The sequence below is a fragment of the Poromitra crassiceps genome (assembly GCF_964638095.1).
Source record: "Poromitra crassiceps genome assembly, chromosome: 4".
NCBI lineage: Eukaryota > Metazoa > Chordata > Actinopteri > Beryciformes > Melamphaidae > Poromitra > Poromitra crassiceps.
In genome coordinates this window covers 32,520,974-32,533,867 of record NC_139626.1, presented here as the reverse complement: position 1 = coordinate 32,533,867, position 12,894 = coordinate 32,520,974, and the positions used below count along the sequence as shown (strand labels likewise).

General features: G+C 45.0%; 1 protein-coding gene across 3 annotated transcripts in view; it reads left to right on the top strand.

The window, feature by feature from the left end:
- LOC310775273 (carnitine O-palmitoyltransferase 1, liver isoform-like) overlaps window positions 1–12,894 on the top strand; it is a 45,408-nt gene that overhangs the window by 24,718 nt on the left and 7,796 nt on the right. For all 3 annotated transcript variants that reach the window (XM_083635405.1, XM_083635404.1, XM_083635403.1), the window contains exons 9-13: window positions 1,918–2,005; window positions 7,139–7,334; window positions 7,585–7,773; window positions 8,045–8,150; window positions 12,625–12,741. In XM_083635405.1, coding sequence (XP_083491531.1) covers window positions 1,918–2,005; window positions 7,139–7,334; window positions 7,585–7,773; window positions 8,045–8,150; window positions 12,625–12,741 — 696 coding nt within the window. The remainder of the gene's footprint in view (window positions 1–1,917; window positions 2,006–7,138; window positions 7,335–7,584; window positions 7,774–8,044; window positions 8,151–12,624; window positions 12,742–12,894) is intronic.

The window sequence follows — 12,894 nt, the reverse complement described above, 5'->3', positions numbered from 1 at the left end:
GATGACGCACGTCATGGCCGCCCCCTATCAGCAATAAAAAGTGTTGCGCCACAGCGCGCGTCAACAGGAAGATGGCCGACCACACACACAGCACGGGACAACGAGACGACGTGACGCGGCAACGCTGGAAATAGGACAGTGGCGTCAAGCGTCGCGGGCCGGTGCGGGCGCGCGCCAGCCGCCGCTAGTGTGGGGACTGTACATAGAAAATAAAAGGGTGTTTTGACAGGCGCCATACAGCGGCGGTGTGTTTTGGGCTTCAGAATATTGTGTCCATGCTAAATAATCTGGACACTACAGCTGCGTTCGGAATCGTTCACTCACTCACTCACTCACTATCCCCATAGTGTTTATATAGTGAACTATATGGGGAATGAGCAAAATTAGTTTCGGACACTACACAGATTCGGTAAAGACAACTGCATTGCATTGTGGTATACCGGCGAAAATGTAGGGTACATTTGTTGTTCACTAGAAATCACTGTGCATTGTGGGTATTTTATAGTGGACTAAATAGTGAATCAAATTAACAGTTGAGAATTCGGACACTATAAAAAAAAATGGCGACACACTAAATAGTCCACTATTTCTGTCATAGGGACCGATTCCGGACAGGGCTAATGTGTGTTTGGAATGTGGATGTTAGTCCTTGTTCACACAGGATGCCAAACGTAGCAGAGCTGAAGCTTTAGGCAGGCACAAGCTGAACTGACGCTTCACCGTTCACACAGGAAGACTTCTCTTTTCCTCTCAGCGCCTCCTCGGGGCGCCTTGAACCCGCCCACAACTCCCATTGACTTCATGCCTGGCTTCACGCGTCACGCTTGGAAAATAGGAGTGAATCCTGAACGATCGCTTGGGCAAGGCGTGAGCGTGGCTTCAGCGTGACACGCGCGCGGGTGGTGTGAACCGCCTCGTCTGTTAACATGAAACTTGTGGGTTCAGCGTAGGTTGAGCATTGCTTCGGCGTATAGTGTGAACGGGGGCTTAGGCCTGTAGTGTCCATGCTAAATAATCTGGACACTACATGTGTTTGGAGTGTGGATGTTAGGCCTGTACTGAATGTGGATGTTAGGCCTGTACTGAATGTGGATGTTAGGCCTGTACTGAATGTGGATGTTAGGCCTGTACTGAATGTGATTGCGTGAGCAGCATCAATCCATCCATGACTTATTTTTTGTTGTTGTCTTGAGTGTTTAGTTTAGGTGCATGGCTGAATGTGTGTGTTTGGGAACACCACGTGTGTGACTGTGTGTGTGTGTGTGTGTGTGTGTGTGTGTGTGTGTGTGTGTGTCTCCATTAGTTTTTCAGTCACTTGTGTGAAGACGTTCCCCCTCATGTTCTCATGTCTCACCCCCAACCTCTGTCCTCTTCACTCCTCCAACCTTCTATCGCTTGCTCCGTTACGTCCCCTTCCTCTCTCCTTCACTCCTTTCTTTCTCCCCTGGCTCTCTGCGTCTCCCCGCTCCTCTCCACCCTTCCTGCTCTCCTCTCCTCCCTACGTCCTCTCCTCCCTACGTCCTCTCCACCCTACGTCCTCGCCACCCTTCCTGCTCTCCTCTCCACTCTCCTCTCCTCCCTACATCCTCTCCACCCTTCCTGCTCTCCTCTCCACCCTCTTCTCCTCCCTACGTCCTCTCCACCCTTCCTGCTCTCTTCTCCTCCCTACGTCCTCTCCACCCTTCCTGCTCTCTTCTCCTCCCTACGTCCTCTCCACCCTTCCTGCTCTCTTCTCCTCCCTACGTCCTCTCCACCCTTCCTGCTCTCCTCTCCACCCTCTTCTCCTCCCTACGTCCTCTCCACCCTTCCTGCTCTCCTCTCCACTCTCCTCTCCTCCCTACATCCTCTCCACCCTTCCTGCTCTCCTCTCCTCCCTACGTCCTCTCCACCCTTCCTGCTCTCCTCTCCGTCTCCCAGAGTCGTGTACCAGGCACTGTCATTCCTCTGTGTGCCGCTCAGTGTGAGAGGATATTCAACACCACACGCACTCCTGGAGAGGAGACCGGTAATGAGACAGACATACACACACACACACACACACACACACACAGACGCACGCACACACACACACACACACACACACACACACACACCGTGTCAACGTCAAGTACACAACCCCATCTTTTCTAATTGTAGCTTTGTGCCATTCTACACGTTTGTGAATCCAGAGCAGCATAACTAGAGATGATCAAACACCAAGGATTCAGAGAGATGATGAAGGTGCAGGATAGGCACTGACACTATACAGTAACTGTCTAAATCAGCCTCTCAGTGCACTGAAACTACAGGAAAAGCCTTTTCATACTGAAACTCTATGAAACGCTCTCAACTTTCTGCAGTCAAAGTGTACGAAAGATTCCCTGCCTACCAACATGAGGGCTTGCAGGTCTGAGCCGTGTGTTACCTCCGGTTTGGCCGTCCGTACACACACACAATTGTCCGCGTCTGCGGGTGGGAAGCTGGATTAAGGGTATGAGTCCTGGTCGCTACACTAGTGCCTCCTCTGGTCGGTCGCGGCGCCTGTTCGGGGGAGGGCCGGAAGGGAACTGTGGGGAATAGCGTGATCCTCCCCTGCGCTACGTCATGCGGCTGGCGACTGCACATGTATCAGAGGAAGCATGTGCTAGGCTACAACTCTCCCCAGGTCAGCAGGAGGGGGTGGAGCAACCACCACCCTAGCAGGGAATTGGCAAATTACAGGGGAGAAAACGGAGGGGAAATCAGAAAAAAAGAAGAGGAAAGTGTGTGTGTGTGTGTGTGTGTGCTGAAGAGATGTGTCTGTGATTCAGTCATAATATGTCCTCCATACAAGCCATCCTGTCATCTCTCATCTGTCTGCTCTTGCCTCTTGGTGTCATCTGGGGTCTGTCTGGTTTAAAGGGTCTGTCTGGTTTAAAGGGTCTGTCTGGTTTAAAGGGTCTGTCTGGTTTAAAGGCTCTGTCTGGTTTAAAGGCTCTGTCTGGTTTAAAAGGCTCTGTCTGGTTTAAAGGCTCTGTCTCGAACTAACTTCTCTTTTCTTCTGTCCTCATCTCTCCCTTCCACCTCTTCCACTCTTCCCTTTCCACTTCATTACATCCCAACACTCTTTCCCTTCCCTGTCTTTTTTAAATTTCCTTTCTTTTACTGGCCCCTCCCTCTTTCTCTATGCCGCTCAGTGGCTGTTGAGGAGGTCTTCAATTCCTTGCTGTTCCTATCAGTTTGAGCGGATGTTTGACTCTTGTCGAATCCCTGGAACACTGACAGGTAGTGTTTAAATTTCCCAAATCCATGTGTGTATATATATATATATATATATATATATATATATATATAGACATACATATATATATATATATATATATATATAGACATACATATATATGTATATATGTATGTATGTATATATATGTATACTGTAGATACCGGTATATATATATACTGTACTAGGGCATTCACAGACTAGTCGACTAGTAAAACCACTAGTCGACACTGTGCTTAGTAGTCGACTAGTCGTTTTATTTTATTTTATTTTATTTATTTTATTTATTTTATTTTTATTTATTTATTTATTTATTTATTTATTTTTATCTTTAAGAAAGAACATGAGGTATTTACACGACATACATGGACTATCATATCCCATATCCCCACAAAGAACATCAAAACACAACAAAACAAAACAAGAAAACTGCACAAGATACACAATAATCCAAGAACAAACAAGACTATTGGACAAACAACCAAACAAAAACAATGCATTCAAAGTAAATACATAGATCTTGCCCTGTTGGCAGCTAGGAAATGCATAGCTTTAAATTGGAAAGCATCCAATCCCCCAGCTGTAGTTCACTGGTGGAATGAACTCTCAAGCTACCATACGTTGGATAACATTTACTACAAGAGCAAAGGCAGATTCTTAGACATCCTCAAAATATGGCAACCATACAGAGTTTGACTTTAAGAACTTTTTACCCCAGTGTCATTAGGCTTATCAGGATAGGAGCGGAATGCATTGTTTTTGTTTGGTTGTTTGTCCAATTCTTTGTGGGGGATATGGGATATGATAGTCCATGTATGTCGTGTAAATACCTCATTTTCTTTCTTAAAGAAAGAAAGAAAGAAAGAAAGAAAGAAAAAAGACTAGTCGACTACCTTTAGGGACGACTAGTCGACTAGTAAAATTCACTAGTCGTGAATGCCCTAATATATACATATATATATATAAATATATATATAGACATACATATATAGACATATATGCATAGACATATATATATATATATATATATATATATATATAGTGTGTATATATATATATATATATACTGTATGGGCTTGCATTTGTTTGCTAGCCCTTTAATTCATGTAGTACTCATTATTCAACAAGTATGTTGTTTCTGATTGTAGATCAGTGGTTCTCACTCCTGGTCCTTGGGAACCAGAATACTGCTGGTTTTCAAAACTAGTAGATAGTTAATTGCCGTTAGTAAATGACAAGCAGGATATGAGCCGTTGAGTCACAAAAACATGAAACATTAACCAATTAACAATCTCATTCGGCTAAATCCTTCATTGAATGCATGGACTGTCTCTTCTAACGCATTATTTCTCCCACCAACACTCACACACATCAACACTCAAACACAACTATGCAAAGGACATAAGCAGTAATAGTGCAGTCAAATGCTGGGAGTTAGCACACAAACACACTCAGACACACTCAGACACACTCAAACACACTAAAGCCCTTTTCCCACATGCGTACCGGAAAATTACCTGTAAGTCAATATCGGACATTTCCCTTCACACTTCGGCTCGCGCATGTGGGAATCTATCAGCGAAATTGCCTGTATGTGGGGGGGGGGGGGGGGTGGGGGGGTGGGGGGGGGGGGGCAGAGCGAGTGGGGGAGTGACGTGTCGGCAAAACTCTGAATGGTGAAATAAGTTTGCTTGTTTATCTGTTCACCTGCATCGCGTTGAAGCACTTTTTACAGACTGGCTTCATTTGATGTGTCCGGGCTTGCCTTCGCTGTCGGCAACGTAAGCAAAATACTTCCACTTTCGCTTCATGCATTTGCCCTGTCGGGCTGTGACTGAAGGAGGAGGACGGACTGTGGCCAGAGAGCGAGCAGAGAGGAGAGGGGAAAATCAGCACAGCACACCCACACATGAAGCTGACATAGGCTACTGCTCTTATTATCACAAGATCATTTCGCCAGTTTGCTTTAATGTGCGCGAATGATTAGATTATGCCCGCTGGAACATTAAGCAACGTGTGTACACCTCGCCCATGAGAGTGTCGTGGAAAATGACTGCACCCGTTTCTCACTAGTATCCGCTAAAGCGCATACCGCTCTTCTGACAGGCTGGAAAGTGGTGAAATCTCCGCGACGACGGGGTCGCGCTTATACCGGCACGGCGCCTTTCTCACATGCAGGCATTAGACCACGTACCGGTCATTTTGCGGTACAAAGCGCATGTGGGAAAAGGGCTTCAGACACAGCTCCATCTCACACACATCAACACTCACAACACACTCAAACACACTCACACACAGCTCCATCTCACACACACATCAACACTCAAACAAACACACAGCTCCATCTCACACACACATCAACACTCAAACAAACACACAGCTCCATCTCACACACACAAACACACACTCACACACTCACACACAGCTTCATCTCACACACACAAACACACTCACACACAGCTTCATCTCACACACACAAACACACTCACACACAGCTTCATCTCACACACAAACACACACACACAGCTTCATCTCACACACACAAACACACTCACACACAGCTCCATCTCACACACACAAACACACACACACAGCTTCATCTCACACACAAACACACACACACACAGCTTCATCTCACACACACAAACACACTGACACACAGCTTCATCTCACACACACAAACACACTCACACACAGCTTCATCTTACACACACAAACACACTCAGACACACACACACACACACACACACACACACACACACACACACACACACACAAACACTCTCACACACACACACAGCTTCATCTCACACACACAGCTTCATCTCACACACAAGTCAGGTGATTATTATGATTTTTTTTTAAATACCTTTATCCAGGGAAAGTTGGCGGACAGCAACGTCCTGTTTCACACTCGTACAGTTCCACACATTTCATTTTTAGCTGGGAGCTGCCCAGTACAACCACAGTCTTCTATTGTTGGCCACGGAGCGGTTGGGCTTAAATGCCTTGCTCAAAGGCACCTCGACAGTAGTTGTGAGGGAGGTGAGATCTTTGCTCGTTCACTTTCGCATATTGGGTTTTCCTAGCCAGTCTGGGAAATTAAACCAGTGAGCCTTCCAGTCACAATATCTCATAGACAAAAGCACAGGCTGAATTCCCTAAAACCATTCCATACCTTTCAGAGCTTTATCCAATGACTGCCTAAAGGGCACGCGGCAAATTCAATGTTTGTGCGCGATCATCCTAAACACACATTCATTTAAAGACATTGATACCTGATGCAGCATTTGTGTGTGTATCCCTTTAAGACGCGGTTCGCGGTCTTAAAGGGATACACACACAAATGAGGGATATACACGCAAATGCTGCATCAGGTATCAATGGGTTGAGGACATTTGCTTCAGGTGAAAGACATGAAAAAGAGAAAGTCCATGGCTCCATTCTTCCAGGCTGTGAATAAACCTGTGTGCAGAGAGGCACCCCTCAAATCCTCAGTGTGCCCATTGAGCTGAACAGTCACGTGACATCTCTTGCCCCGGAAGAGAGTTCCCCATTCATTTTCTCCATATTTCATTTAGAAAAATCCTTATATACTGTAACGAGTTGTAAGGCTGGAACCAAGCCAAGCCGTGACCTACTGGATCGTGAGTGACCATAAAACATTTCACTTGGATCAAAAACAAAAAATGGGGGGGGGGATAAAAAAAAAATCCCCCCCCCCCGCTTGTTATTTTTTGTTTTTGCTCCAACTTTTCGAAATGTCTATGGAGAAAATGAATGGGGAACTCTCTTCCGGGCTGGAAAGTCACGTGACTGTCGAGCTCTATTGAGTTGAATGGGGTTCTGAAGATTGTTCATTCTCTCTGCCTTTTCCCCTCTCCATCTTTTGTCCCGAAGACACTGTGCAACATTGGCAGGACAGCGACTACGTGGTGGTGTACCACAGGGGGCGCTACTTTCGGCTGTGGGTGTACCAGGCAGGCAGACTCCTGTCTCCCAGAGAGATTGAATCCCAAATCCAGAGGATCCTGGATGACCCTTGTGCTCCTTCCGCAGGGGAGGAGAAACTCGGGGCCTTGACCGCTGGAGACAGGTCAGACAGAGGGGCCGCCCTTGGTTAACCCATTGATACCTGATGCAGCATTTGTGTGTGTATCCCTTTAAGACCGCGAACCGCGTTAATGCGGTTCGCGGTCTTAAAGGGATACGCACACAAATGAGGGATATACACGCAAATGCTGCATCAGGTATCAATGGGTTAAAATGGAGATTTCTAATCGTCCTGTATCTCTCAGCTAATGTGATCACCCCCCCCCCCCCCCCCCCAATATAACATTTGGCAGAGTTCCATGGGCCACGGCCAGGAAGGAGTACTTCAGCAGCGGGCTGAACAAGCGCTCGCTGGACTGCATCGAGAAAGCCGCCTTCTTTGTGACCCTGGATGACGAGGAGCAGGGCATGATGGGAGACGACCCGGCGGCCAGTCTGGATCGCTACGCCAAGTCCCTGCTGCACGGGAAATGTTACGACAGGTACTTTCACTCTAAACTCATACCTGTCCCTGTTGCACGGGAAGTGTTACGACAGGTACTTTCACTCTAAACTCATACCTGTCCCTGTTGCACGGGAATTGTTACGACAGGTAGTTTCACTCTAAACTCATACCTGTCCCTGTTACAATATCATTAAGTAACTATGTGTCCTATTAGATTAGGAAATGGACATTTTTTAATTCTTCCTATATAGTACGTGTGGTACACTGCAGTTTTCACCGATCAATCATTGGCTTGGTTTGTCACACAGGTGGTTCGACAAGTCTTTCTCAGTTGTCATCTACAAGAATGGGAAGAACGGTCTCAACGCAGAGCACTCGTGGGCAGACGCACCAGTCGTCGCACACCTGTGGGAGGTAAGCGATGGGAAGAGGGAGTAAGTCACTTACTGTACTATGTAAGCAATGTGTGACTGAGAAGGTGCCTTTACTTAGATAGGCCAACTTTTTGGGAGATTCGCTTATTTGCCATATTGCCCATACATACATAAACAAGATAAACAATGGCTTTGTCACTCTCCACGCAGTATGTTGTGAGGTACAGTATGTTGTGAGGTACAGTATGTTGTGAGGTACAGTATGTTGTGAGGTACAGTATGTTGTGAGGTACAGTATGTTGTGAGGTACAGTTGTGAGGTACAGTATGTTGTGAGGTACAGTATGCTGTGAGGTACAGTATGTTGTGAGGTACAGTATGTTGTGAGGTACAGTATGTTGTGAGGTACAGTGTTGTGAGGTACAGTATGTTGTGAGGTACAGTATGTTGTGAGGTACAGTATGTTGTGAGGTACAGTATGTTGTGAGGTACAGTATGCTGTGAGGTACAGTATGTTGTGAGGTACAGTATGCTGTGAGGTACAGTATGTTGTGAGGTACAGTATGCTGTGAGGTACAGTATGTTGTGAGGTACAGTATGCTGTGAGGTACAGTATGTTGTGAGGTACAGTATGTTGTGAGGTACAGTATGTTGTGAGGTACAGTATGTTGTGAGGTACAGTATGCTGTGAGGTACAGTATGTTGTGAGGTACAGTATGTTGTGAGGTACAGTATGTTGTGAGGTACAGTATGCTGTGAGGTACAGTATGTTGTGAGGTACAGTATGTTGTGAGGTACAGTATGTTGTGAGGTACAGTATGTTGTGAGGTACAGTATGCTGTGAGGTACAGTATGTTGTGAGGTACAGTATGTTGTGAGGTACAGTATGTTGTGAGGTACAGTATGTTGTGAGGTACAGTATGTTGTGAGGTACAGTATGTTGTGAGGTACAGTATGTTGTGAGGTACAGTATGTTGTGAGGTACAGTATGTTGTGTTCAAGTCACCAAAAACACACATTCTAACAGCGCCAAAAAGCTCTATGTACTGTACATGTTGTCACTGTCACGAGCACAGCGGGCGAACTGCAGGGCGGGCATGTGATGCGTATGTGAGCTGCAGGGCCAACGAGCCCAGGAATCGAGCGCCAAATAGGCGAATCTCCCAAAAAGTTGGCCTATCCTTTTAACCTTGCTGTCTGTTTGCAGTATACCTAAGATGCCTTTACTTAAAGTCGAAGTGAACCGGAATGGAATGCACTAGCGTGAGCGTCGGAGACTGAAAACAAATTGAGAGGCGGACCATACGGTGTCGATGATTTGATTTGACAATTCTGTGGACTGGCTTTGGCATTCGCCAATCATGGCGTGTTCCACCCCCAAATCGAGTGGGATTCAGCGTGTTGTCGTGCTACGCGAGTGGGATCCGCGGAGTACCAGGCAGCCAGCTGCTTCGTGCGGATTGAGCGGACAATCCGATGCATGGGTGCTGCCCGCCCGCATGGAATCTCCGAGGGGCGACCCCTGACAACCACGCTCTCAAGCGCGCGCCTATTCTGTAAATACGCTATTTCTGTAAATACGATATCCCTGGAATGCGCGTTTTAACGAGCCAGTTACATTTCTTTGCATTCTTAGAGATTATAGTTTTTGTTTTTTGTTCATGTTTCATACAATTGGCCAAGTTAGTACCGTAAATTCCGGACTATAAGCCGCGGCTTTTTTCCCGTTTTTTGGCCTTTTTTGCCCCCTGCGGCTTATATAACGGTGCGTCTTATCTATGGATTTTTTCCAAAAAAAAAAAAAAAATCTCTCTTTTTTAGCACTCTTTCTAACTATAAATCCACTTCTGTTTTAATTTCCTCTCTTGCCCTCTTTTAACAACATAACATAACATAACATAACACAACACAGGTAAGCAGAAAGAAAAAGACGAAGCAATCACGCCATGAATGAGGAAATGACTCACCTGCTGGAGGCTGGAGATACACGCTTGGGCTAAACTTTTACTCCGTGAAACACTATCGATTAAGTCCGACATCGCTCAGAGGTTTTGAGCAGCTTGAAAACAAGTTTGAAAACGTGCAGAAGTCCATCCACTCACTCACTAAAGAAACTAAGGCAACCGTGAACAGAGTTTATAATGCGGAAAAGCGCATCCGCGCACTGGAGGACAAAAACAACACAGTGAGTCCGAAAATGGATAAAATGCAAAATCGAAACCCTGCACACGCAGGTTGATGACTTAATCAGCAGGAGTAAAAGAAATAACATTCGCCTGATCAATGTAAAAGAGGAGCTGAGATTGGTGACATGGACGCTTTTGTGGCAAAATCCTGTGTTACATCCTGGACCTGAAGGAAGGCGAGAAACCACCAGAGGTGGACAGGGCACACCGGGCGCCTCGGCCACGTCCAGACCCCGGCCTGCCACCGAGGGCCATCTTCATCTGCCTACTCCGCTGGCCCGACCGTCAACTCATCCTCCAGGCTGCGGGGAAGAAGCCCCTCACCTGGGAGGGTACGCGCTTTTTCGTCCTGCAGGACCTCTCCGCGTTGGTGCAACAGAAACGCGCAACATACAACAGCATCATCGAGTCAATGGATATCGCTTTGGCGTACTGTACCCAGCGAGACTCGTCATAACCAGACCGGACTATCTTTAGCACTCTTTCTAACTATAAATCCACTTCTGTTTTAATTTCCTCTCTTGCCCTCTTTTCACCACACCGCGGACACTGTGTGCCCAGCGGCGGAACAAGAGCTCAAAGTGAAACTGCCGAATATCTTTTGAGTTGGACTGGTCAATAGTACTGTGAGTAACTAAAATAAAAAAATAAAAAACGGAATTCTCTCTTCTTTAGCACTCTTTCTAACTATAAATCCACTTCTGTTTTAATTTCCTCTCTTGCCCTCTTTTCACCACACCGCGGACACTGTGTGCACTGTAAAAAAAACAAAAAATACCACAATGTGTGATTTTGTCTGGGGATTAGTGACCTGACTTTTGTTTTGTTGAAATGTTAATAAATGGGAGCTTCCCCAAACAGCCATCTATTTCCCGACAATCCCCTCTGTGCACGAAGCCTTACATATGGTAATTAAACATCAAAACACCCGCGGCTTATAGACCGGTGCGGCTTATAGAAGAAAAAAATAGTCACCTTTGAAGGTGCGGCTTATAGACCGGTGCGTCTTATAGTCCGGAATTTACGGTTAGTTTATGGGATAGGAATTCTGCCAGATGACAGGCACTAGGCGCCATTTTCTACTTCATTTGGAAGAGAAAATTATCCTGAAATGAAGATTTGATTGACAGCTGTATGTCGTGATATGATTGGTTGAAATGGGGTAGAAATTTGATAGTACTGGGTGACGTCAGCAAACTGTAAATTACTGTTATCAATGAAATCTTGAAAAATGAACTTTTGATGTGAAAAACTAAAGAAATTAATTCGATTTTTGTGATTTTTTTGGCATACATTATTAAATAGGTGCACTGCATACCCAGGTATTTCAACTAAAAGAAAAGAAAAGTCATTTTTGGGTTCAGCTCGACTTTAACGTTGCAGTATACCTAAGATGTATTTACTTAACATTGCTCTCTGTTTGCAGTATACCTAAGATGTATTTACTTAACGTTGCTGTCTGTTTGCAGTATACCTAAGATGTATTTACTTAACGTTACTGTCTGTTTGCAGTATACCTAAGATCTATTTACTTAACGTTGCTCTCTGTTTGCAGTATACCTAAGATGTATTTACTTAACGTTGCTCTCTGTTTGCAGTATACCTAAGATGTATTTACTTAACATTGCTCTCTGTTTGCAGTATACCTAAGATGTATTTACTTAACGTTGCTGTCTGTTTGCAGTATACCTAAGATGTATTTACTTAACGTTACTGTCTGTTTGCAGTATACCTAAGATCTATTTACTTAACGTTGCTCTCTGTTTGCAGTATACCTAAGATGTATTTACTTAACGTTGCTGTCTGTTTGCAGTATACCTAAGATGTATTTACTTAACGTTACTGTCTGTTTGCAGTATACCTAAGATCTATTTACTTAACGTTGCTCTCTGTTTGCAGTATACCTAAGATGTATTTACTTAACGTTGCTGTCTGTTTGCAGTATACCTAAGATGTATTTACTTAACGTTGCTCTCTGTTTGCAGTATACCTAAGATGTATTTACTTAACGTTGCTGTCTGTTTGCAGTATACCTAAGATGTATTTACTTAACGTTGCTCTCTGTTTGCAGTATACCTAAGATCTATTTACTTAACGTTGCTCTCTGTTTGCAGTATACCTAAGATGTATTTACTTAACGTTGCTCTCTGTTTGCAGTATACCTAAGATGTATTTACTTAACGTTGCTCTCTGTTTGCAGTATACCTAAGATGTATTTACTTAACGTTGCTGTCTGTTTGCAGTATACCTAAGATGTATTTACTTAATGTTGCTGTCTGTTTGCAGTATACCTAAGATGTATTTACTTAATGTTGCTGTCTGTTTTCAGTATACCTTGGCCACGGATAGTTTCCAACTTGGTTACAACGAAGAGGGTCACTGTAAAGGAGAGGTGGATTCATCTCTACCAAGACCACAGAAACTGAGCTGGGACATTTCCCCAGAGGTGAGTTCACACACCTTCATTCATTCCTCCATTCCTTCAACCAACATACCTGGCTTCAAATCCCCAAGTGTCCTTGAGCAAGACAGTGGCTACCCTTTCATATGCACGGAGGATTCTGTTCTTACTAGAGAAGTGGCTGCATGGAAACATAAG